This window comes from Callithrix jacchus, chromosome 2 (assembly GCF_049354715.1).
Source record: "Callithrix jacchus isolate 240 chromosome 2, calJac240_pri, whole genome shotgun sequence".
Lineage (NCBI taxonomy): Eukaryota > Metazoa > Chordata > Mammalia > Primates > Cebidae > Callithrix > Callithrix jacchus.
In genome coordinates this window covers 34,433,222-34,458,196 of record NC_133503.1, presented here as the reverse complement: position 1 = coordinate 34,458,196, position 24,975 = coordinate 34,433,222, and the positions used below count along the sequence as shown (strand labels likewise).

Below are 24,975 nucleotides of genomic sequence, written 5' to 3'. Positions count from 1 at the left end.
CTCCCCAAATGCATTCTCTGCTCTGCCTAATGAAACAACAGAGCCTCTGAAGTTTCTGCTGAAGTCACATCTGCTTTTGGTTGAGCTGAGTGGAAGTTCTAATGTCCCATGGGGTGCTGTAAATCACAGAGTGTTGTGGAGGTGACAGGGGTGGGGAAGCCGCCTCCAGGGACAAGGTAACAGGGATGCCTTCCCCATGTTACCTTTGAATACAGAATTCAGGGGAGCCAGGAGTGTCAACCGCTCACTTCCGGAAAGATGAGTGCCGAGGCCGGCTTGTCTGAAGAGGTCAATGGCTGTGGACACATCGGACTCTGCAGCCAATTCAAATAGCGTCTTGGCTACAAGGAAGGAGAAAGTGGGTTCAAAAGTTAAAAGTGCTGTTTTCATTTATCATTCATCCACCCCGGGGCATGACACACATCAGCAGGAATGTCGTCTCGTGAGTCAACAACCCCTCCAAGCCTGCTGGGGCCCAGCAGGCTTGTGTCATCAGGGGAACAGTCGCTAGAAAATCTAACCAGTCAGGAGGAGAGGTGAGCTCAGTTAGGCAAAGATCAGCCTCTGTCCCAGGCCCTGTGGGCAGCTTGGTCAGGGCACATTCTAACACTGGGGAGAAAGACAGTCTGACTGATGGCTCCTGACTATTAGAGAAGGCCAGCAGCCACACCCGTAGAAGCGTTTTGTTTATTCTACGAGATTCCTTCACTCATGGACAGATCTCACTGGAAGACCAGAATGGGGCTAGGATTCCAAAGTCCATTCAGGCATTCTCACTGGGTCAGTGACCCTGCAATGGCTTGGGCACTATTGAGAAAGCACATGTTCTGAGGTCAGCAAATGGCCCTCTGTGCCCATTCACAGCAGGCATATCTTCTGAAAGGCCTCAGTGATTGTGTCTTTGTCCCCAGACCCCTCCAATGGCTCCCCACTGTCTCCCCACTATGCTTGCATGCCTGAAGCTCAAGACGCATCACTCTGGTCACAACCCACACATCTGCCTGGACCCTGTGAGCTAGGTCCAGGCAGGGAAGTTGCCCAAAGATCCCTGAATTTCCCCAACCCTGCCACCGGGGATAGCAGAAGGGATGGTGGGCTGGGCAGGGCCAAGGCACCTGCAGGTCTGGCCTACCTGAGTCTGGGATGAGCAGCTCATCAATGTAGTGGATCACCCCGTTGGTGGCCAGGATGTCTTTATTGGAGATGATTGCCTTCCCGTTGATGGTCAGCATGTCCCCACTGCAGCCCACTTCCAGTGTCGTGCCCTCCAGGGTCTCCACGGACAGCCCCGCAACGATGGCTTCAGCACACATAGCCGACTTCAGGATGTGGTTGTTGAGCAGGTCTGGGGGCCAAACAGACTCAGGAAAGTCAGAATCTGCTCCAGGATGACCTCGGGGGCCACTTTCAGCCTGCCTATACTGTGAGGATCCTATTCTCTCAGATGAGGACCCTCAGATGAGGCGGGAGCACCCCAGGGCCCAGATCCTCCTCACCTCCTGCCTGCTGCCCTAGAAAAGCAGCTGGGGCTCTGTGGTCAGACTGCCTGCTTTGAATCCCATGGCCACTTTCCAGCTGTGGAAACTTGCACAAGTCATTGAGCCTCTTTGAACCTCAATTTCCTCACCAGTCAAGTGGACATAAGAACTGCATTCTTCTCCTAGGGCTACTGTGGAGATGACATGAAATTCTGAACATAGAGCACCTGGCACAGTGCCTGACAACAGAGTAAATGTTCAACAAATGTTAGCTTATTTGTAGCTGAACTTCAGGGATAAAAGAAAAACTCAAGAAAGCTTATCATGAGATTTTAGAAATCTACTGACCTTTATAAAAACGTAACTGTAGTAGGAAAAGATGAAAAGCATAGCAAATGACAGTTCTGAGTTATTTGTATACTTTATTTGTCAAGGTTTTTGTTCATTTAGCCCAAGGGTCTTCTAGTTGCCAGGATCTATCTTAGGGTTTGGTGGTCAGTAAGACATGGCCTTTGCCATCCCATTCACCAGACCCATAAATCATAAACATAATCATTTATTTGCTTGTCCAAGTGCTACTTTAGGGGGCAGGGCAGGACTGAGGCCCAAGAAGGGCTCCTGACCCATCGTGACTCCTGCTGGCCTCCATTGTGTTAGAGAGCCCAGACGGGCTGGACGGAGGCAGCTGCAAATACCAGTCAAGAAGAAAGAGCCCTGCCCCACCCCAGGCCAAGCAGGTGGCCTGGGCTGCCACTCACCAAGGTCACCGAGGCTCTCTGTCCCATATTCTCACCACAGAGGTGAGTTTCAATTCGTCCCTGAGTGTGAGAACCAAAACCACACTGTCATGGGCAGGAGGAAGCTCTGAGGCCCTGCAAGGCCTTGGGCTGCTGCAAACGAGTTAATGGACTTGAAAGCCAGTGCTGGCCACATCAGCCAGAGGGAAAGAAGAAGGTGAGAAGACCCTATGGTAATGAGGCCTTGGAGATTCAGCTTCTCAGAGAAGGAAGTCCAGGGTGTGGTAGAGGAAACTGCCAGGGCCCCTTGGAGGGTGAGGAGGGCCAAAGCTGGAAACCAGTCTTCAAACGGGCACACCAACCCCGGCTGCTTCTTGCCTGCCTGCCTGCCAACCTGTTAGTAACAGCAGACTGTTGGGCGTGGGGCAAGGACCTGTTCCTTCCAGTGTGCAGCCACAGCACCAGACAGAGTGTGTTTGCTCTGAACAAGCCGGTTATTGAGTAGGAAAAGGTAGATTTGCAAAAGGGATGAAGCAGGGGCCTTTTTTTCTTACAATTTATAATAAGGAGTTCTTTTTTTTTTTTCTTTTGAGAGTCTAGCTTTGTTGCCCAGGCTGGAGTGCAGTGGCATGATCTGGGCTCACTGCAACTTCTGCCTCCCAGGTTCAAGTGATTCTCCTACCTCAGCCTCCCAAGTATCTGAGATTACAGGAATTATAGACGCCTGCCACCACACCTGGCTAATTTTTATATTTCTAGTAGAGACGGGGTTTTACTATGTTGGCCAGGCTGGTTTTGAACTCTTGGCCTCAAGTGATCTCCCTGCCTCGGCCTCCCAGAGTGTTGGGATTATAGGCATGCCTGGCCTATAATGATTTCTGAGGTCTCCAAAGCAAAAATGTGCTCTGTGCAAACTATGTTTTAATGGGGAGTACAGTTCTAAAAGCCTTTGGGCCCCCTGAGGCTGTGTCCCAGTGCCTACCCTCATTCCATTTTGTGCTGTGAGTATCTCTGTCATTGCAGCCACCAAATCAGATCCCAACAACCTCTTTTTAAGCCTGCCGTTTCTACTAGGTCTTAATTTCCTTGGGGGCAAAGGCTGTGCTGTATTCATTTTCGTGGCCGCTGTCCCCAGTGCTGGCCAGCTGCACAGAGGCACCATAATCACCTGGACACGGAACAGATCCCATCTCCCAATCTGTGTTTTTAGAAATATGCCCTTTCCCATCCCTGCAGAGACAGAAGGAGAGCACTTTAAATGTATAGGGTGTCTGAAATGCATTAGGTATTTTATACAGCACATTGACAAGGTGGGCTTAAATAGATTCAAAAGAAATGCAGTCATCCTGGAATACGTTTGAGAGGAAAAGTGTGGTGGGCTGTACCAGAGACCTGCGGCATTCCCTGTGTTTCAGGGGACTCAGGCAGCAGCTTTGTGCTCATGGCCTTTCAGAGGTCCTGGAGTAGAAAGGGGCAGGGTGGGGGGAAGGCAGAGTCCTCCTTTCTCATCTCCATTACATACCAGCTCCTTCCCTCTCCTGCAGCAATAATCAATCCACTGTCTAACTTAGCAGCTCACTGAGGAGGGCATGATGAAATCTAAAATGGAGAGTCAAAAGTTGATGATGACTTTTTTTTTTTTTGAGACAGAGTATTGCTCTGTCACCCAGGCTGGAGTGCAATGGCTCGAGCTTGGTTCATTGCAGCCTGCAACTCCTGGGTTCAAGTGATTTTCCTGCCTCAGCCTCCTAAGGAGCTGGAATTAGAGCTGAGTAGCTGCCACCATGCCCAGCTAATTTTTGTGTTTTTAGTAGAGATGGGGTTTCACCATGTTGGCCAGGCTGGTCTCCACCTCCTGACCTCAGCCTCCCAAAGTGCTGGGATTACAGGCGTGAGCCACTGCACCTGGCCTATGACTGGTTTTTAACTATAATTTTGATTTATCCATGTCTCTAGCCACACAGAGGAATAGTGAAGAGTCAGCATGAAGAGTCCATTTCAGGAGTGCCAGATCTGCCACCCCCACGCCTGCAAGCTGTCACTCTACCTGCTAGCCTTGCTCTGGCCTTAACCATTCGAGCCTTTCATTCTCCCTGTTTCTGGCCAGGGCCAGCTGTGGGTCTCCAGCTATACCTCTCTCTTCAGTCTAGCTGTTCCCAAACAAAAGCTGCTGGATTCAGTACTCAGCCCTCAGAGCAGTGTGGCTGCTGGAGAGACATGGTTAGCTAAAGCAACAGGGCAGGATGGCCTCAACCCACAGTTGGAGCGGATATCCTGAGGGTCACCTCATGGCAGGTGGCATGTCCATCTTGGACTAGAGCAGGTCTTGGGCTCAGTCTAGCTGCACAAATGAGGCAGCAGCAGGAGCCAAAGGATGCTCACCTCTAAGGGCTTCTGGGTCGCCCAGGATCCGGTTCAAAGTCTCAGTGGGGATCTTCTCAAAGGCCTCATTGGTCGGGGCCAAGAGTGTGTACTGGCCGTTACCTTCAAGCATCGTGTTGAGCCCTGATGCAGCCACAGCAGCCTGTGGAGAGGAGAGAAGATGGAGTGCTCCCTGAGGCTCTGGCATTCACACACAGTCTCACTGGTTCCCCCTCAAGGGCTCAAGGCTTTTACAGAAGCCCGAGACAAAAACAGAAGCCAAACCCAAGCTCACCAATGACCATGGTCCCTAGGGGACCTTGCTGGGCCTGAGCTCCAGCCAGCCTGGCCACCTTTCATGTCTTTAACTTGCCTTTCCTCTTCTTGCCCCCAAATCCCTATCCCTGCTGTCCCCTCTGCTTTTCCCTCTTTCTTTGCTTCTCTGATTCTATTCCTTCTTCCACTAAAATGTCATTTCTTTGGGAGGTCAACTTGGCACTCCTCCCACCCCATCCCACCCCCAGACCAAGGTGAGTCTGTCTACTGTGCCTACTCTAATGGCTTGCAGCCCTTCTCACACTGTCACTCAACATTCATTGGTAGTCACGTACATGTGCCCATGCATGGAAGGATCACATCACCCATTCTCTACACAGCCAGAGGGATCTTCTAAAGTCCTGAGTGGTTTCCTGCTGCTCCCAGGATGGAGACAGACTCTTTCCCAGGTCTGCAGGTCCTGGAGGATTCGGTCTGGACACTTTGCCTTTGCCTGTTGTATGCCCTTCACATGTGACCTGACCCACTGGCCTCCTCCTTGCCCTTCCTGCCCTGAGCCTTCACTATTGTTCTCCCCTCCACCAGGTGTCCTCTTGCACCAGCATTTTGTATACTAGACCCATTCTCATCCTTTAGACCGCAGTTCAAAAGCCACCCCTTCCAGAGAGACCTCCCTGATTCTCCAATCCTCCCTGTAGTACTGTCACTCCCTATTTACCTGCTCACTTAACATAAATTATTACAGCCCATGGCTACCTTGTTGATTTCTTTGTTGTCTCTCTCCAGATAGAATATTAGCTCCACTGAGAATAGAACTTTGCCTGCCTTGTTCACCTCTATACTCCTGGCACATAGAACCACCAGGGAAGTAGCAGGTCCCTAAGAAGTATATGTTTTAAGAAGGAAAGATGGGCACAATGGAGGGTCAGAAGAAGGAAGAAAGAAATATCTACCAGATCTAAACAGTAAGAGGAGGTGACCCGAAGAGATCAATTGCTGTTCATGTGCCGCCAATTATGTGGGAACATCATTCCCTTGTGGACCCCTGCCCTTCCAGCAACCCAGAAGAAAAGCATGGGAGAGGAGCTCAGACAGCCGGGCTCCCAGCTAACAGCCATCCATGCTTGCAAGAGCCGTAAGTGCCAGCCGGCCCCAGCATGTTTGTCTCTCTGTGTTGGAGATCTCTAGGGAGGGACCGCCCTGCTCCCACTTGTATCCTTTGTGGTTAGGAAGTTCTCCTTGAATGAAGGCAAAAACCCTGACGGGGCAGCCTGCCCCCACTTCCTCCTGAGTAGCCCTTGCCAAGAGGAACATGCCTTCCCCTCCAGTTGTAAGACAAATGCCTACTGGGCATGGGGGAAGGAAGAGTATTCCTGTGGCCCCGGAGTTATCGGAAAATCCAGGCTGGAAATCAGACCCTTGACTTCTGTGTCCACACTGGTGGCCTCTCTGCTATTCTGGGCTTCAAGAAAACGTGGGTATGGTTGCAACCAGGGTCCTAGGATGGGGATGTGTGATCCCAAAGCACACATAGCCTGATAGGCTATTTATTCTAGTCCCCCATGTGGGAGCTGCCACCTCTGGAAGCCACAGAACAGGTCCAGGGCTCACAGGACCCTGTGCTGTTGCAGCCACACACCACTGACCTTTCCAGGGGAGGCAAGGAAAGGAACACTTTATAAAGAAGACAGATGGGGCTGGCTGCAGTGGCTCATGCCTGTAATCCCAGTACTTTGGGAGGCCGAGGCAGGCGGATCACAAGGTCAAGAGATTGAGACCATCCTGGCTAACATGGTGAAACCCCATCTCTGCTAAAAATAAAAAAATTAGCCAGGAATGGTGGCACTCGCCTGTAGTCCCAGCTTCTCTGGAGGCTGAGGCAGGAGAACCGCTTGAACCCAGGAGGCAGAGGTTGCAGTGAGCCGAGATCGCACCACTGCACTCCAGCCTGGGCAACAGAGTGAGACTCTGTCTCAAAAAGAAAAAAAAGAGTAAGAAGACAAATGGGGAGTTTTACAGGTTAGATCTGGTCAATGGATTCTCCATGTTCATGGGCATTCAGGGGAATCTGCTCTATGCTCCCCTACAGGAGCCATCCTCTACTCTTCCTGCAGAAGAGGCCCTGCTAGGCCCCTCTTCGGAGGCAATGTCTCCCAAGCCTGGACCTCCACCCAGGGCAGTCCCTTACCCGAAGGGTCTCGAAGGTGTCCTCAATCTCGATGATCTGCTGGATGTTGTTGGTGATGGTGGAGATGACCTTATCAATGAGGTGCACCACCCCGTTGGTTGCATGGTGGTCGGCTTTTAGCAGCCGGGCACAGTTCACAGTTACAATCTGCCCAGAGAAGCAGCAAGGGTGAGCAGTCCACAGAACAAAGGCATGGTCCCAAAGCCCCGGAAGGAGAAAACAGTGTTTTCAAACACAGTAGCTGAGTGTAGGTTCCACAAGCTGTGGAACAGACGGGCCAAGGAGAAGCAGGCACAAAGGAGCGGTTGTCTACAGCTTCAACCCCAGAAACCGGCCCACCCACGGGACAGAAGAGGGTTCATTGTGGACCAAAGGCCATGGGGTATGGCTGGGGATCCCCTACCCCATTAGGATAGTGGTGGATCTGGATGTTGGAATTCTGGTACATAGAGGTGAGGGTCATGCCGTGTTTCAGCTCATCAGTCAGGACTCGCCTGTTCACCATGTGGTAGCGGAGGGCATTGAGCAGCTCAATGTTGACATTGCTGACCAGAGAGTCCAGCACTTCCTAGGAGGAAGGACAGGGGGACAGTTCAGGGCTCAGACTCTGTGTTCAAGAGAGGGGTCCTTGCAAATCTAGGGAAACGTGCTGTCAGCCCCCGTGAACCCAGGCCTCTCTTCTGCCAAGGATCCCTCCTCAGGGAACACTAAGGTCTTTCTGCCCAATAGGACACATGGGGCTTTAGACGCAACCTGGTAAGACACATTTTAGCTCAAGTTTCACTGCCTTTTCTAAGGGGTTAAGGAAAAAGCTCCCGAAACAGTAGGAAATCACTACGGACTCCCATTCATCATGCCCACCCCTTGGGGAAGTAAGGCAGTTCCCCGTAAGAGTCCCCTGGGCAGATGGAGGTCATCTCACAGCTGACAAGGAAGCCCAGGCCTCGTTGCTAGGGGCGAAGATGGTGAAGCTGCCGGGCCCCTCCATCTCAGGCCTCAGCTTATCCGTGCGGTCTGTGTACAGCTGAGTGGTGGTCGATCCAACGACTCCCAGGGTTTCATAAAGGTTTGAGAGTGGTAGGGCTGCAGGAGCAGAAGACAGAAGGAGGGATGGCCTCTGGGGGTCCAGCCCAACCAGACCCTCCCTTCTTTGTCAGAGAGCACGGTACATCTGCAGGTGGAGAGGACGAGGAGGTGTGTGGGAAAGCACAAAGACAGGCTGTTTCCAGGGGTCTTAAAGCTTGTTACAGTCTCCTTAAAACAACTCAGTAAGTCAAATTCCTCGCTACATGAACTCAACTAATTGGTGATTTTTAATCATTTTAAACATGGTAGAGCAAACCTCTTGTTCCCAGACATTTAGATAACACAGGCAGGATATCCTAATTACAAACTATTCTTACAGATTTACCTTTTTATTGACACTGGTTCCCTAACAGCTTCTACTAAAATGAGAGACTATTATAAATCTCCAAAGTACTGTGTGTATTTGCAGGTAATAAAATGTTATTTCTTAAAGTAGTCTGAAGTTTAGAAGGGGTTTCTCAGGCCTTAAAAGACCAAAATGAGTTTCATGTTCATTTGTTTTTTGTTTCTTAGACCAAAATGAGCTTAATGTTCATTTTCAAGAGTCTGAAATTAGAGTTCAGAGGTTGAACTCCCCTTCTAAGGTCAATCTTCTTTTGCTATCCCATTTCCCCACATGTCCTTCCACTTGAGTCAGTACCTCCATGGTTCCATCTGCACCAATCTCTCCCCTCACATGCTCTAGGGACTTTGACACCAACCAAATTGCCCTCCTTCCTGTTATGTCTCAGTTTCACTATTTTTTTTTTTTTTTTGAGACAGAGTTTCTCTCTTCTTGCCCAGGCTAGAGTGTAATGGCGTGATCTCAGCTCACTTCAACCTCCACCTCCCAGGTATAAATGATTCTCCTGCTTCAGCCTCCCAAGTAGCTGGGATTACAGGATCCATGCCTGGATATATATATATTTTTTTAATTTTTAATAGAGACAGGGTCTCACCATGTTGGCCAGGCTGGTCTTGAACTCATGACCTGAGGTGACCAGCCTGCCTCAGCTTGGGGTTGCCAGCCCACCAGAGACTCCCAGCCCCAACCATGGGTCATCAGTCTGAACCCTGCTAGATGTGTTTAGAATCGCTCCCAGCCAGAGGCAGAGGCCAAGAGCCTGAGCCTGAGCCTGTGCCTGCCAGGAAGGGCATGGACAGGCCAGAATTGGAGTCTGCTCCACCAGTGTGGTAAGGAGGCCAGAAGGAGCAGCTCAGGAAATGCACTGTTTCCAGCTTCCATCCTCAAGCTCTTGCATAGAGCCTGGGGCCAGTGGGCACATGAAGAGAATGCCATGTCCTCATGCCATTGCCCGCATTCACACTCTGCTGCCTTTTATGTGGGTACTCCTCTCTCTCACCATTCCCTTCCACCCACACCAACAGGTAAGACCCGGGAGATTCCTTCACCTGCTGGACAGCCCTTCTCTCCAGGGACCTTTTCATATCCAGGACAGCACTCGTAGCTGATGACTCTGAAACAAGACAGCCATACGTGTGTGTTAGGCAGGGCTTCACTGTTCCTCACAGGTCATCAGAACCCTCTCCAGGGAGTCACCTTCACAGCCAAGGAAGAGGAATGGTGGGTGAAACACGCTCCTCTTAGGAGTCGTTTGCTAAGTCATAGGTCTGCTGTTCCTGAGCAAGGAGAGTCTCACTCCTCCTCTGCTATGTAGAATGCTCCTGGCGGCTGCCAACACCTACAGCAAACCAACTGGGAGAACAGAGGACTCTGGCAGCCTTTTCAGTGTTGTGACCAGGAAACGTAAAGCACCAAGGACTTTATCTCAACATTATTATTCATAGGAAATCCAATGGTGAGTGTTCCCGGAAGGGGACAGGAAGGAGCAGAAAGAACCCTGCACCAGCTCTGGCTCTGAATCTGTCACTGACCAACTTAGACATCCCCTGTCAATTTCATCATCTCTCTGGGTCTCAGTTTCCTCATCTGTAAAAGGCATATGTGTATAATGCAGTGGTCACTGGATTAAATCTCTCATGATTTTCTAGCTCTTTGAATAACCAAAGAGGGGAGTGTGTATACAATCAAGTTTTTCTCCATCTTCACAACCAAATTTTAAACTTTAAAATGAAAATGAAAATAAAGCTCCTCTTATGAAGATACACATTTTTTAATCAAAACATTAATCAATAAGAACATTTTTTTCTGGTTTAAAATAGAAAATATGCAAACATTAAGCAATGTCTGGAGATCTGAAATACACAGCTTTAATGAACCCAATATTCTGGGGATGCCCAAAACACTGAGAATTTTAAATAATATTGCAAGGAAGGAAGTGTTTTGAAAGCCCACACCTAAGAAACCAACATCTCCAGGTTCTGCTGAAGGGCAGAGTGAGCAGGCCCTCTACTCAACAGGCCTGGAACCAATGCACACATCCATCCTTTCCCTTCCCTTTCTTCTACATGGTTATGACCTTTGGGACAGGAAAGGACTCAGACTTTAATTGCAGCGGGTTTTACCACAGAACTGCTCACTGTGGGACTAATGACATCACCGGAAGAGAAACAGGCAGGCTAGGAAGAAATACAGGCTTTAGGAGTCTGGAGGGGCCTCTGGAGGGTGCTCTCAGCAGTGCCCAGGACATCCTGCTCTTATTCATTCAAATGGAGTTGTCTCAGGGAAGACTTAGTTAAGTGAAGATGAAGCCTGGTTCATCCGTTATCTGATAAGATCTGTATCGCATCAGAGACACATCAGCAAAGATGCTCAGGTGGCCAGGGAGCTGCAGCTGTCACTTTGGTAGAAATGGGCCCCCAGGAAATGACTGAGGAGTGACAAGCTACACATATTCTTTTTGTTCTCTGTTTGCTTCCTCCTCCTTCCTTCCTCTTTTGCCTTTTTCCTCTGGTCCTCCTTCTATCCTGTTCCTTTCTAACCTTTCATCCCTGAACTTACAAGGGCTAAACAGGCTATTGTCTTGGGACTGCTCTTGACTGACTCACAATTTTATCTTCAGAAATCAAAGTCATCCTCTGCAACTGAAGTAAGTCTTGATTGATACACTTTTAAAGGCAGTGTGGTGTAAGAGAAAGTGCTAGAATCAGGAGATTTGGCTTGTGATCCATCAGTAACTAGCAGAGTGAACTTGAAAGTCCATTTCTCTCTCTGGTCTCAGTTTCTTGGTCTATAAAATGAGGTGAAGTTAAACTAGATGATTTCAAAAGTTACTTGCAATCTCACACTCACAATTCTAGTCAATACTTCTAGAAGATAGAGAAGAACTCTTTCAAAGGACACTGTCTGCCAACTTTTCCCAGCGAAATCCAGAGAGAGCTCCAAGCCATGAACCCATGGGACCAGGGACGCCTGTGCATGGGATTCCAGGCTCTCTGAGCTACATTCCAGGGCTATTTTACTGGGGCTGGGGATGTGGGATTAGGTCAAGTCCCCCCAGATTTAGTTTCTTTCCAGAAGTGTCTGTGTGAAAATCCACGGAGTTGGTGAAGTCAAGTTGGAGGAATAGTGTTATCCTCAAAGTCCTCATTTCAGGGTCCCTTGTGCCCATGGGTAGAGTACTCTCCATGGTGTGGAGCCCCTGGGCAAGCTGGCCAAAGACTCTTTTTCCATATTGTTGGCTTCTGAGTTCCATCCCAAAAAAACCACAAGGGAGCCGAACAGCTCAAGTGACCTCACCAGGATTTCATTTAGGACAAAAGAAAACCAACTCCTCAAATGTTAACTCATTGGTTCCTGTGGCTAAGTGTGTGTGTGTATGTTGGGGGCTGTGTAAAGAATGATACCAGGAGAAATGGAGGTTGGGGGTTTAGGTGGAAGGGATAGATCTAAGCAAAAAAGTCTCAGCTTGTAGCAGTGTAACTCAGGATAGAATCAGAAAGAAAGCTGTAAGGACGCTGAGGGGTGAAGGGGTTTCTCCAGGTCATAGGTAGGTGGGGACAGACCTAGGACTCTTGTTGCATTTCACCAAGTCTAATCCTTTTTCCATTGCTCTTGAAAATGCACATTTGGCCGGGCGCGGTGGCTCAAGCCTGTAATCCCAGCACTTTGGGAGCCCGAGGCGGGTGGATCACGGGGTCAAGAGATCGAGACCATCCTGGTCAACATAGTGAAACCCCAACTCTTCTAAAAATACAAAAAATTAGCTGGGCATAGCGGCAGGTGCCTGTAATCCCAGCTACTCGGGAGGCTGAGGCAGGAGAATTGCTTGAACCCTGGAGGCGGAGGTTGCGGTGAGCCTGGGTAATAAGAGCGAAACTCGGTCTCAAAAAAAAAAAAAAAGAAAAAGAAAATGCACGTTTGGAGAATAGCAGACAGATTTGGAAAGTCTCACATATAGAAGACACAGGGGGTGTCTCCAAAGTGATCAAGGCTAAGCCTGTCAGCACTCACTGTTCCTCTCCATGTGGGCTTTCAGCACCTGGGTCCCACAGTGGCTGGACTACACTCTGCTGTCACACATGGATGGCTTATGCAGCACACACCCCACAACCAAGGCTCAGTCCCTCAGGCCACTGAGTCTTCCTGCGCCAAGGGCTTTTTCCTGGTTAACCGAGCATGTCTTTCTGCCAGGAAGCTCTCTCCTAATCCACTTGCCTTCCTGCTGCCCAGTCTGGCATTTCTGCCACTCTCTAGGTGTGCAGTGGTTAGTCACGCCTTCCTTCCGCCTCAGTGTAGCAGCTTGCGGGTTGAGAAGGTGTCAAAGCTGATGGTCCACCTGCTTCCAACTGCCCCCAAAAACTAGCTCTTTTCTGAACTGGTCTGCATGGCCCCAGAGCAGCAGAGAGCAGCTGTGAATCAAAGGCTGAGAAGAGATCCCTTTCAGACAACCTTGACCAAAATGTTCTGAGCTGGCAGTGGCCTGCCCCACTCTCCCTATACTCAGCTCAGTGTGCCATGCTACCTGGCTCTGGTCCCAGGGAGAACACAGATGCTGTGGTTGGATGGGCTTGGGGCAATCAAAGAGGCAGGGGTCTGATGCCATCCCTCCGGGATGAACATAGTAAAGGAGGGAAACCATAGGGGCCCCCCAGCCTCAGTTCCTAGGCTTCCCTGCATAGAAAAGACCGATTTGTTGGTTTTGTTGTTGTTGTTGTTGAGATTAATTGATTACTCAATTAATCAAATAATCTCATCAGCCAAAGCTGTTCTAATTAAAAGCTTCAGGCTTCTCCTCAGCCAGACACAGTCTAATAAAGAAAAACCTCAGGTCAGAAAAAGCAGATCTCCTAACACAGCGGCCCCCAATCTTTTTGGCACCAGGGATCAGTTTCATGCAAGACAATATTTCCTCAGATGGTGGCGGGTAGGAGGGATGGTTTTGGTATGAAACTGTTCCATCTCAGACCATCAGCCGTTAGATTCTCATAAGGAGCACACAGCCTAGATCCCTCGCTTGCACAGTTCACAATAGTGTTAGGGCTCCTATGAGAATCTAACGCTACTGCTGATCTAACAGGAGGCAGAACTCAGGCAGGAATGCTGGTGCCTGCCCCTCACCTGCTGTGTGGCCCGGTTCCTAACAGGTCACAGACCAGTATCGGGAGGGTGCCTAAATTAGGGAAGGTGCCTAATTTAGAAGAAAATGTAAAGGAGGGGGCAAAGAGATAATGTCAACCCAAAGTCTATGTGTAGGGATGTCTGGGAGGCTTTCCAGTCCCTTCTAACATTTTTACTCATGATTGGATAGAGAGAAGTATTGAGATTTCTCTCCCCAAAATAAGTTTCCAAGAACTTAATATAATTTAAAACAACTGCTACACTTCACGGATGTGGCCAGCTGCTCTGGCCATAAATACCTAGGGATTAACTAGACTCGAGAAGTCACTGGAGCAAGGAATGGACCTGTAGGCCAGTCACCTGTGACTGAAGGCCAACCACGCAGGGTGCCATGGTCTCCAAGAGGAATGGCAGAGCAAATACAGACCCATAATGTCTAGACATCTGGCATGGCCCACGGACTGCCTGCCTGGAATGGCTCGCTTTCTGCCCTCCTGGTCTTGGAAACACAGCTGAGCTGATTCTGAAGCCTCCCAATAGAAAATCAGGGCTTGCTTTAACCTACTGTCCATCACCAAACACCTCAACCACTACACTTTCGCCAGGGACCAGCCTCATTAGTGATGAGGACAGTCTTTAGAAAGTGGATGTACTTTATTTGTGGCAATCTGTGTGCAGTATGTGAGGGCATTCTGGGGGCTCCTGGAGGCTGATTGTGTCTCCTCAGTTCCCATGCTCCTTGTCTGATGAGCAGTCTTGCGGAGCCCCGTTGCAGCCGGGGGTGAGCAACCTGGAGAAGGTTGATGGCAAAGCCAAAGGCATCCTTCTCTGACCTGAGGAGGCCTTGTCTCTGGAACCCACAGCCATAGGTTTGGGGCTACAGAGAGAGACCTGGGTTAGTTCATCCAGGCCCTACAGACCTGCTCACTTGTTCACCTCCCAAGTCACTGACACTAACTGCTAGGCTTGATCCTCTGGGAGCATCAAAGGGAAGTGGACAGCTCTCCTCTGCTTACCAGTAAATGACTTTGACCTGGATGCCTAAGCCTTTTGAGCTTCTGTCTCCTCATCTGTAAATGGGCTAATAATCATATTTATCTTATACTGTGATTATGAGAATTGAATGAACTTACATATGAGAAGCACTTAACAGATGCTTCATATTAACTAAGTAGTCAGTTGTGGAGCTTCTAAAGAAACTCCAGGTATAAACTTTAACAATGAAGCTGTGCTAATAACTTCATTGAAAGCAATGTTCTACATGAGACCATTGATAAAGTACATTGAAGTAAAGAAAAATGCGTCTATAGAACTCAATAGATAAGGCCTGTGATGGCTTCCCATTGCTTTCTGTGACAAATGACCACAAACTTAGTGGCTTAAGATAATGCAGATTATCTTGCAATTCCGGAGGCTAGAGTCAGAAATCAGCCTTTTGGGGCTAAAATCAAGGGCTGCGTTCTTTACAGAGGCTGTGGAGCTGTCCATTGCTTGTCTTTTACAGCTTCTAGAAGCTCCTGCATTCCTTGGCTTGTGGTTGCATCACTCAAATGTCAGCTTTCATCACCTGTCTTCTGTGACTCTAAACCCACTGCCTTCCTCTTTTAAGTATCCCGATGATTACATTGGACTCACCAAATAATCCTGGATAATCTCCCCCTCTTATGATCCTTAACCTAATCACACCTCTAAAGTCCCTTTTTCCAGTAAGGGAATATATTTACAGGACTGGAGATTAGAATGTGGACATTTTTTAGGGGGTCATGTTTCTACCTACCACAGGGCCTTACTCCAGGTGGCACGTAGGTTCGCATAAATACCCAGCAGAACAAAATTTCTTGTCAGCTAGGCAGCCTCCTAGTTTACTGAATGGGACAGAACCTTCAAGAAACACTGCCTAACAGAGGTATTTGGTCGATCTCTGGTATTTGGTATATGTCCAATCTCAGTTCCCCAGAGCAGATTATTCAAGAGGTCCCAGCTGGCTGCACAGGAATATGAAACAGGAAAGGAGGCACTCATATGGGTCTGGGGACTGCTTAAATGGCTTCTCACCATCTTCTTCTTTTTCCTCTTATGACCAAGGTTGCGGGATATAAGGGAGGAAAAGGACAGCTCTTCTTCAGCTTCACGTCAGCTGTCTCTGGTGTCCTGCCCAGAAGACAGCTACTGAAAAAGCCCTGCCAGTTGATAGAAAAGCTTGACCATGCACCAGCTGGTCTCTTTAAAAGTTAAATCTTTAAGCATTAATGCAGTGCTGAAGAAGTATTAATATTTCTGCCCCTGAGCAAAGCAATACTTGCTACTAAAGAAACAGGAGTGCTCTGCCAGCTCATCTTGGCTCCAGAGAAGGGCTTTGCACTTGTGAAATGCATTGCTCGTGAAACAATTTCAAGACTTTTGGAATGAATAGCTGCCACCCATACCCGCTAGCTCCTGAAGCAGCCTTCCCTGTGCCACGTTTATGATGTCTGAGCTCCTGCTATGGCTATTCCAGCCCCATGATGTCAACTTGGACTTGGCTGTTAAGTAGGCCTCCTTTCCCTGGGGCTAGCATAAAGGAGGCCTGTTGAGAGGCAGCCAGACTTCCCGACCACAATTTCCTGCACCTTTGCTCAAAGTGCCACATGTAAACAATTTTACGGCTACTAATCAAACCAGGGCCTACAGTCACAGAGGGGGATGCTGACTGTCTGCTCCCTACAACCCTCTTTGTTTGATTAGCCATTGTATCACTCCAGTGCTCTTTAGGATCTGAAGTAAATGCTAAAGTAAATTTCCAAACAATAAAATTCACAATAAACGCCACTAAATAGGGACACACTGGTAACCACTTCCTGTAATAAAACCCGTATGTTAGCTTGATGCACTGCACCAGAGACTCAGGCCCTTCTCTCTTTGTAAATGCAGAAAAGCTTTTGTGTGCAGGCAACAGAGCTTCACCTGATGAGAGCTGTGGAGTCCAGGGCCTCACAACAGCAGGCACGTGGCTCCAGGCTCCTGTCTCACCAGGTCAGGTCCTATGTCTCTGTGTGACCTCTCACCACAAAGTCTTCCCCTGTATGAATGGTAGCCCTTGTCTGCTTCCAAGGTGAAACTCTCCTGGTTTTGGGACCCTGATGACCTGAGTTACCCCTCTCCTATGAGAGTTTGCTCCTTTTCATTCCAACATACACCTCTGCTCCAGCCTCTTCTCTGGAGTCTTGTTGGAAAATCCAACTGCTCATGGACCCCATGCTGAGACAGTCTTTTTTTTTTTTTTTGCTCCAACCACTGTTGTGTTCCATTTCACAGTCTGGTCCTCACCCAACTAAAGGCATCTAGGGACCCACTTTCCCCAGGATGACATCAACTCCAGCCAGCACAGCCCTCTCCCCTTCCCACCTGACCACCCATGGCACTTAATTCTGACCATATAGTAGTCAGACAGTAGCCCCCTCATTGGTCTTGGTCCTGCCAAGCTACTCTTACTCAGCTCTCTAGGAGGTTCCACCTCTTCCTCTTTCCCTCTCTGAGTTCTCTGGATCTTTTCCAGGACAGCGCCACCTTCCTAAGACTGCATGTGATGTTCCACGACGGGCCCCTCTTGTCCTGGAAGTTTAACATCAAATAATATTTTTCTATCTTCATTTCCTCTTTTTGAAGCTACCCAAGGCAATGGCCACATTCAAGAGTTGAATGGGAATGTCATCTCCTTCTGGCTTTGTGAGATGAGGCCAACAGCTGGGACTGGGCTTTGCCTCAGTTCACTCTGAACCCCATCTCCCCACCCACATCCCATCCCGACATTTCTTCCTTTTCCCAGAGGACTCCCCTTGTGCTCACTGGGTAATGGAGCTGCACCACCACATCACCACATTCTCATATCCAAACCTGCCTCCGAGGGGATGACCTGCTCATCAGGAACAGTTGGCAACACACAGCTCTGTTGCTTGTGCCTTGTCCTGGTATGCAAAGATACAAGCACAAGAGCCAAGGCAACTCATCACTGACTGTGTTGTCAGCCTCAGAACAGCCGGAGAATGTTACCGAGCTACTGTCAACTAGTCAGGCAAATGCTTCAGCCCAGGGGCACCCCCAAAACAGCATGGCAGATGCTACACTACAGCCAGCTTGTCATCATAAATGGGTCTCCATTTTCAGAGAAACTTAAAAAAAAAGATGGTCCTCCGAAATACAGGGCTCTTTTTTTTTGAGACAGAGTTTTGCTCTTGTTGCCCAGGCTTGAGTGCAATAAGTAAGCTCAGCTCACTGCAACACCTGCCTCCTGGGTTCAAGGGATTCTCCTCCCTCAGCCTCCCTAGTAGCTGGGATTACAGGCACGTACTACCACACCCAGCTAATTTTTTGTATTTTTAGTAGAGATGGGGTTTCACCCTTTTGGTCAGGCTTATTTTGAACTCCTGACCTCAGGTGATCCATCCGCTTTGGCCTCCCAAAGTGGTGAGATTACAGGTGTGAGCCACTGCACCCAGCCAACCCCATGCTCTTGAGATATAGAAGAGTCATTTGCTTGGTATGTGTGCTATGGTCACTTTTCAAGAAGCAATTATGTGAGGCCTGGCTTTGCGTTTAAGTAAGTAATTAATTAACTGCTAACTTGAGTAGGTAATATACACACATGGGAAAAAAATCAATCAGTACTAAAGGTTTTCTTTTTTTCTTATGTTTTAAGTTAGGCACCATGGAAGGTTGGGTGGTATATAATTTGCATAGTCGCTTTTTGTTCGTAGCAGCAAGAATATCGCTGGGTGTTTCTTTGCTGAATCTGGGTAATGCGTCCTCCTAGCTCATTCAACTTTTAGCTTGCAGGCTGGGCTCTCCATCAGGCAGGGAGCAAGCGGTCATGGATCTGCTCTGGACAGGCTCCCAGGGACTGCTGGTATCTCCCCAGCTCTGCCATGAATTCCAACTTTCCTCAATTCATATGAGGATTGCTAACTGCCTAACCTCATCAGCATCACACATTGGGATATTTATTTCCTGGTACAATTTAAGGAAAGAGCATTTTCTCTTCTTTCAGTTGGCTCTTAAATTGGAGATGTCTGCTCAAAAGCAATGTCACAATAATATACTTAAAAATCCCTAACACTGGAAAGTGCTCAAGACAGTGGCTTGGAGTTTCTTAATTCTCCTATTATGTATGGAGAACAAGAGGAAGGTCAGGCCCTCACAAGTGGCTCAGGAGGCTTGTCACGCACATCTTCCTACCTGTGAGAGGGAGCTAGCTTTGAGAACTGACAGTGCCGAAACAGATTAGGTTTCCCCAGCATTGTTAGAACATGCACCTGATTCCACCAGGGAGCTGGGCAGTGGGGTGAAAGCTGCCTCCATCCTTGCTGATGCAGACATCAACAAGCCCTGTTGTAACCACACTGGTCCACACCCTGCTGGCACTCTTACTTCCGTTTGTGTGGTTTAGACTTGCAAATTCTAAGGCAATAATAATAATAGTAGTTAGCATTTATTGAGCACTGACATGTGCTGGGCACCATATTCAGTCTCTTATATACATTATTTCATTCAGTACTTGTAATAAACCTATAAGGTGGGTCCTTTTGTTATACCAGCTTTTCAGGTAAAGCAATAGAGGGTACTGAAGATGAATCAACTTGCCTAGGTAGAGCCCGGGTTTGACTCAGGATGTCTGATCAAATGTTATATGCTGTGCTGTCTCAGAATGTGCATGTGTTTACACTCAAAGTCTTTTTGGGGTGTTTACCTGAGGACTGTAAGGTAGGGGTGGCGTTCTTTAGTACAAATTCGCCAATGAGCTTTCTTTTCCAGAGTCACATGCTGGTGGCTTCTCCACTGCATATCGTATTATTTTGTGAGAATTCACACACACACACACACACACACACACACACACACGAGTTTTTCATGTTTCTTGCAATCCCAAACCAGCCCTGAAAAGTGTCTCCAAGTCTTGTCAGCAGCCTTAAAAATGCAAAACAAAATTGGCCAGTTTCCTAAAAATGCCACTCCCCAGTAAGCAGGTCCCCAACACGTTCACACATGCATCTTCATGGCTTTTTAGGCAGCCTGACCTTTTAGAAGGTTGGCCCAGGCCCTGGGGCCCCACTGCCAGCATGCATACAGCTTGGCCTCCGGGTGGTTACAGATACTCACGTTGATTTGCCACAGATTTTCCTTTGGTACCACTGCTTGCAGTTGGTGAAGTACTTCCTATTAGTGCCAATAACCTTCTGCACAGCGCACACGTTGGGGCTGAAAACAAAAGTGGCAGAGTTAGGAAGATGATCAGCATGTCCACCCCGCTTCAATGACTCCCATCATGTTGGCCTCCTTGGGTCACTGGAACTTTCTAGAGATAGAGGAGAGACAGTCATTTCAGTCTTGGTTCTGGGGGTATCTTGGGGATACACTTTGGTTCTGTCTACCTAGATTCCATCAACCCCTATGAAAGCTTCCCCCACAAAAATTGTTAAAATCTCTCTTACACATTGATGTAACCTCATGTAAGTATCCTTCTTTGACATGGGCAATTGGGAAGTGTAAACAAAAGCATCTCTCAGGCAGCTCCCCATACAGACATACAGACATGCTCTGTATCCCTGGACCAGCTGCTGGGCTCCCAAAGACAAAGACAAGCCATTGTGACTGTCCATCCTCTAAGCTAGAGGGCATGGCTGGTTGCTGTCAGGACCCGGACGGGGGATGCTCTCCCATTTAACACTCAGTTGTTCCTTACTTAAATCTCAGCTCATGTCCTACTTCCCCCACAGAGCCTTTCTCCAGTGTCCCAGATGACATGCTGCTTTCCATCTTCTGACAGTGGATGCAGTCTTTATTTGATGTTGGGTTCCCAACAGAATCCTGTAAGTGATGCAGGGAGGTGGAGGGTATCTCTTCTCTGCAACTAACACTCAACAGAACCTAGAGGGCAAGTGTTCTGCCTTGTTCTGTTGTTCACATTCTAGATGGGGCCTAGCACTCATGCAGGGTGTAGAAGGAGCATGAAACGAACTTGTTGAAAGTACTGCTCCCCAAACTACCTAGATCCAAAGAATCCTCAAGGTCCCTGTGAAAAAGCAGAGTCTAAATGTCTGGGGGTTCTGCTAAGAGGCATTTTCCAGAGCCACGGGATTTTGGTTTTGTGTATTTTATTCAAGTATACCAAGTACTGACACAAACCATGCTCAGGCCAGGTGACTGTGAAACCTTCATTAGGAGCCCCTAGGGAAAGGAAGCTGCTGTGGCTACATGATCACAATCAGGAGAGGGTTCATCTTCCTGAGCCAGAGGGAGGCATGCATCTGACTGAATCACAAGTCAGAGGAAAACAAAGAAAACAAACAATACTGAAGGCTTCACAAGACCTCCGAGCTCAGAGAACTTCCAGTATCACCCAAAGGCTGAGGTATTTCTTTAACATCAATTTCCCTGTTACTTTAAGTGCAATCCACAGACATCACTTGACGTGCAGCATATTTTTTAGGAAGACAACAATATTGCAGTAAGAACTACACCTTCTGTCCCTATTATGATCCCTCTGCAGGAAATTGAACAATTCTCAAATATTCAGTCAGGCTTTTGGGTGGGAGTCCATTCTGCCCCTTCATTTCTCTGCCTTGCTTCTTCTATGGTGATATGACTGTCACCTTGTTAGTGTTTTGCTCAACAGGTGAAAGTGAGTGGGCCCAGGAGGGACAATGAGCATTAGTGAATCCATGTAAGGATCTGAGGGCAAGAGAAGTGAAGGCTGGAGAAGGGGCCACAGCCAGCAGAGGCCTGTGCCTCCCTAGTCCTAGCTGGGGCTGACCAAATCCTCCAGACTTCTGAATACCTGGCTTCTGTTTGCTGCCTGGGATTCACAGGTTACACGGTCCCCAAACAACCCCTGAAGAGTCCTTGCTGGCCATACTCCAGCCCCTGGACCTATTTATTGTGTAGAATTTCAGAAGCTCTTCAATCTGACCAAGCGGGAAACAATTACTGTCGATGAATTCCCTGCAACTTTCCGTAGGTGTTTGGCGAATTTTCAGTGAGTCTCTTGTGGATGTGGCTCCAACATTCCTTTGCTGAGTGTTTTCACTGCTGCTGTCCTGTGGCAGTAGCAGAGGCTGGGGGTGGCTGTGACCCTCTCCTCTTCACATCAGGGAGTGTGGGTGGGCTGTGTACATAGGAAATTCATGCTGAAGCTTAATAGAAATGAGCAAGTCACTTCTGGGCCTTCTGCCTCAAGAATAACAGCACTGATGTTCAACTTGGATTTGAAAACAGAGTGCTTCAGGAAATTCAGTACAGTTTTTGGCAGTTGAGGTTTGGAAGAGTGATCATATTTTTACTTCTCTTTCAGGATGATTTTTCCCCTTACCTATAGCAATTCAGATATAGCTGGGAGTCAACAGACCACAACATAGTATGCTCCCAACAGTATTCTCTGTCCACACTAAATCACTTTCCATCTCACTAAGCTGTAGTTTCACCGCCTGTAAAATGGGAACATGAACAATAGATCGCACTGTGTTGTGGTGAGGACGAAAGCAAAAGTGTTGATGGTTGATAAAGCGCTGCGCACAGGCAAGACACAGCTATTATTTCTCCCTTTGCATCTGGCAGCACACAACAAATCCTTAAAATAGCAAAGTTTTCCTTCCCTTTCCACCAGTTTTCACTTTGAATAAAAGGCTGGAGCCTGAACAATATCATCCAATTGCACGAGGTGCCACACCCATGTGTGCCAGGCCAGGCAGCCCTGTGGCATTGACAGGGACAGTTAGATCAGAGCAAATACAATTGTGCCTGCAATCGTTTTGTCATGGTTCATGTGCCTGTGCATCCAGAGTCTACTGTGACTTCTCAGATTACTCTGCCCATCACAGATTACCATAGGCCTTTCCAGCTGTGCTGCAGGAAGCTAATCAAGAGGATTCGCCTGCAGGGGTATGGTGGGGAAGTTGATCTGATATCTGGAACTCATAATCAAAAGCATCTGCATTTAAGAAAAAACCCTATTTTCCAGCTGGTCAGCACTCTTCTGGGCTCTGAAGAGAAGGTGGTTTGTTATAAAGATGGCTCTTGATGAAAAGTTCTCAATACCTTTGAGGACCCTCCACTGTGGATGTGCACAGAGATGCCCTTACAGGTGACACTGTTGCAGGGCATGCTAGAAGGATCTTCTCCTGACTTAGTGGTGAGGATACAGAAGAAACAGAAACCTCCCAGGCAGTCTGAGGCACCCAAATATAACACATTCCATTGGCAAGAAAGGCAGAGGGACCAACAGAGAGGTGGGCAGAGATAATACAAATGCCAGTTGCTCAAATTTTGACATTGAGGCCTCATATCCCCCTTGTCTTTCTGACATCCCCCCTCACTCTATTCTGCACACTGCCCAAGTCACAGGTGATTCTCCCACTTCCAGAAAGACCTCAGGATGTCCCCAGTGCTTTCCTCTTTCCAGGAGGGTGTTGAGACTACAGCCGAGCCTGGCTTGATTTCACTCTGCAGGATGGCCAGATGTGCTCCCTACAGGCCCTATCCCTCAAAGCCCAAAGCACCTGAAAGGCCTAGACCACCGAGGCACAGGCAGAGGAAACAAGGGCAACTACGCCCAACAAGGGGCAGCCTGTACCCACACCCAGAGCACTCCTAGTGCAAGGAGCCAAGACAGTCAGGGCTTCTGAAGTCAACTCTGTCACCCCCAACAATGAGTTCTGATTTGAGTACAGATCTGCCCAGTCTCTTGGAGATTTGGGCATTGCCTGTGGGTGTGAAAGCCAGACCCCAGTGGTATTTGGACTTCCTTTGAGGAGTCACTACAAGATTCTACTCGCACATAGTTTTATCTAGTTGTGAAAAAGAAGTTGGTGCAACCAGGTAGGCTGGAAGCTGCAGCAAAGCCTGGCTGTGTGTAACGCAGGTATGGCCTGGTTTGTGATGTAGAAATGTTGCCCACCTCTGCCTGGGTCTGTGCTGGGGCCGTAACCAGATCAGACCTTCTGCCTGAGTTTGCCTCCTAAAGCCAACACGTCTTCAGTGTCTCAAAGGAATCCTTGTAACGAAAGTGTCCTATGTTTACAAACCCAGCTACTACTTTAAGACAGACTCCAATCCTGGCTCCAATGCACACCTCACGACTGTGGGAAAGTGGAATCACTCAGGACTCAGTTTCCCCATTTGAACAGTGTGTGTGAAGGCCCACTGCATTCTCCTGCTCTTCATCGGGCAGAGCAAGAGGTGCCACACCGCCCTTGCTGTATCCAGAGAGTACTGTCGGGTGCCAGCAGTGTCTGAGTGCAGGGCCTGGCCAGGTGCACAGGAGCCTGGGGCACCTTGGATGCTGCCACTGTGTGTGGCCCAGGCTCTTGTCTGGAGTCACTGGCCGGGGGCCTGGCTGGGTTGGAATAAGTGCACTGCTGAGTGGGCTTTGCCTTTGGCACCTTCCCATGGTGATTATGGCCAGAGAGTTTCACCTTCCCCTTTCTTCAATGGCTGGGAGGAGAAGCTGAAAGCACTGTCCGTCTAAGGCTCTTGGCCTGAGTCGAGGGTGTTTGGTTCGCCTCCCCACTCCCTTCCTCTACAAAGCGGAGGCTGCCCGTTTTCCCTCCATGTTCCCCCACCTCCGTCCCTCTCTACCTCCACCGCGTGCAGGGCTGGTGTCCGAGCGCCCCACGCCGCCGGCTTTTGGTTCCAGCTTTGTCCCCTGCGCCCCCAGCCCACTTCAACGCCCCCAGCGGCGTGCGCTCCGAGCCCCGACGTCTTGACCCTCCGCCGCTCCTGGCCGGGCGGCTCTGCTTACCCGTGCTGGCGGCCCCGGAGCCGGCTGTGCTGCAGCACCAGCTGGTAGGGCGACTTGGCGGGACCCGCCAGGGTGGCGGCGGGGCCCAGGGCCAGAGCCAGGGCAAGGGCCAGCAGCCGCACGAAGAGCGCCATGGAGCAGGAGGACGCGCACAGAGCGAGCGAACAACTGACAGGCGAGCGGGCGGCTCCAGGGAAGTGAGAGCGCCTCCGCCGCTCGGGCCAGGTTAAGTAAGCGGCGAGCGGGAGGGAGCCGACGCCAGGGGCGGGGAAGCGGGCCGGCCCGGGTAGGGAGGGAGGGCCGCCTGGCGCCTCCCAACATGCTGGGGGCCTGAAGATCCCTCACTGATATTGAAGCTACAAATTACTGCAGGGAGGGGTGGGGGGAGGCAGTGCTGATTCCCCAAATACCATGACCCATCAGACTAGTCTCAGCATCCCAGGAGCCGACCCCCTCCCCAGATCCTCAATCTCTAACCCCCCCACCCCACCCCACCCCACCTGACATGCTCATTGAAAGACAGATGAATAACTCTTGTGATCCACTGAAACGCAAAAAAATGTGGGGCAGGTTTTGTTGGGCTCTAAGCTGCATTTGAAGCCGTGGGGAAGGGTGGAGTC

At 49.2% G+C, this 24,975-nt stretch overlaps 1 protein-coding gene across 1 annotated transcript in view; it reads right to left on the bottom strand.

Annotated features, from left to right (window-relative positions):
* The window catches only part of TGFBI (transforming growth factor beta induced), a 33,644-nt gene extending 9,087 nt beyond the window's left edge, over positions 1-24,557 (bottom strand). The window contains exons 1-9 of the mRNA XM_003732202.6: positions 24,356-24,557; positions 19,720-19,818; positions 9,519-9,583; positions 7,963-8,123; positions 7,444-7,608; positions 7,041-7,187; positions 4,598-4,739; positions 1,133-1,345; positions 204-341 (exon numbers count right to left, since the gene is read on the bottom strand). Of these exons, the coding sequence (XP_003732250.1) occupies positions 204-341; positions 1,133-1,345; positions 4,598-4,739; positions 7,041-7,187; positions 7,444-7,608; positions 7,963-8,123; positions 9,519-9,583; positions 19,720-19,818; positions 24,356-24,489 (1,264 nt within the window). The 5' untranslated portion in view covers positions 24,490-24,557. The remainder of the gene's footprint in view (positions 1-203; positions 342-1,132; positions 1,346-4,597; positions 4,740-7,040; positions 7,188-7,443; positions 7,609-7,962; positions 8,124-9,518; positions 9,584-19,719; positions 19,819-24,355) is intronic.
* Between the last annotated feature and the right edge of the window lie 418 nt (positions 24,558-24,975).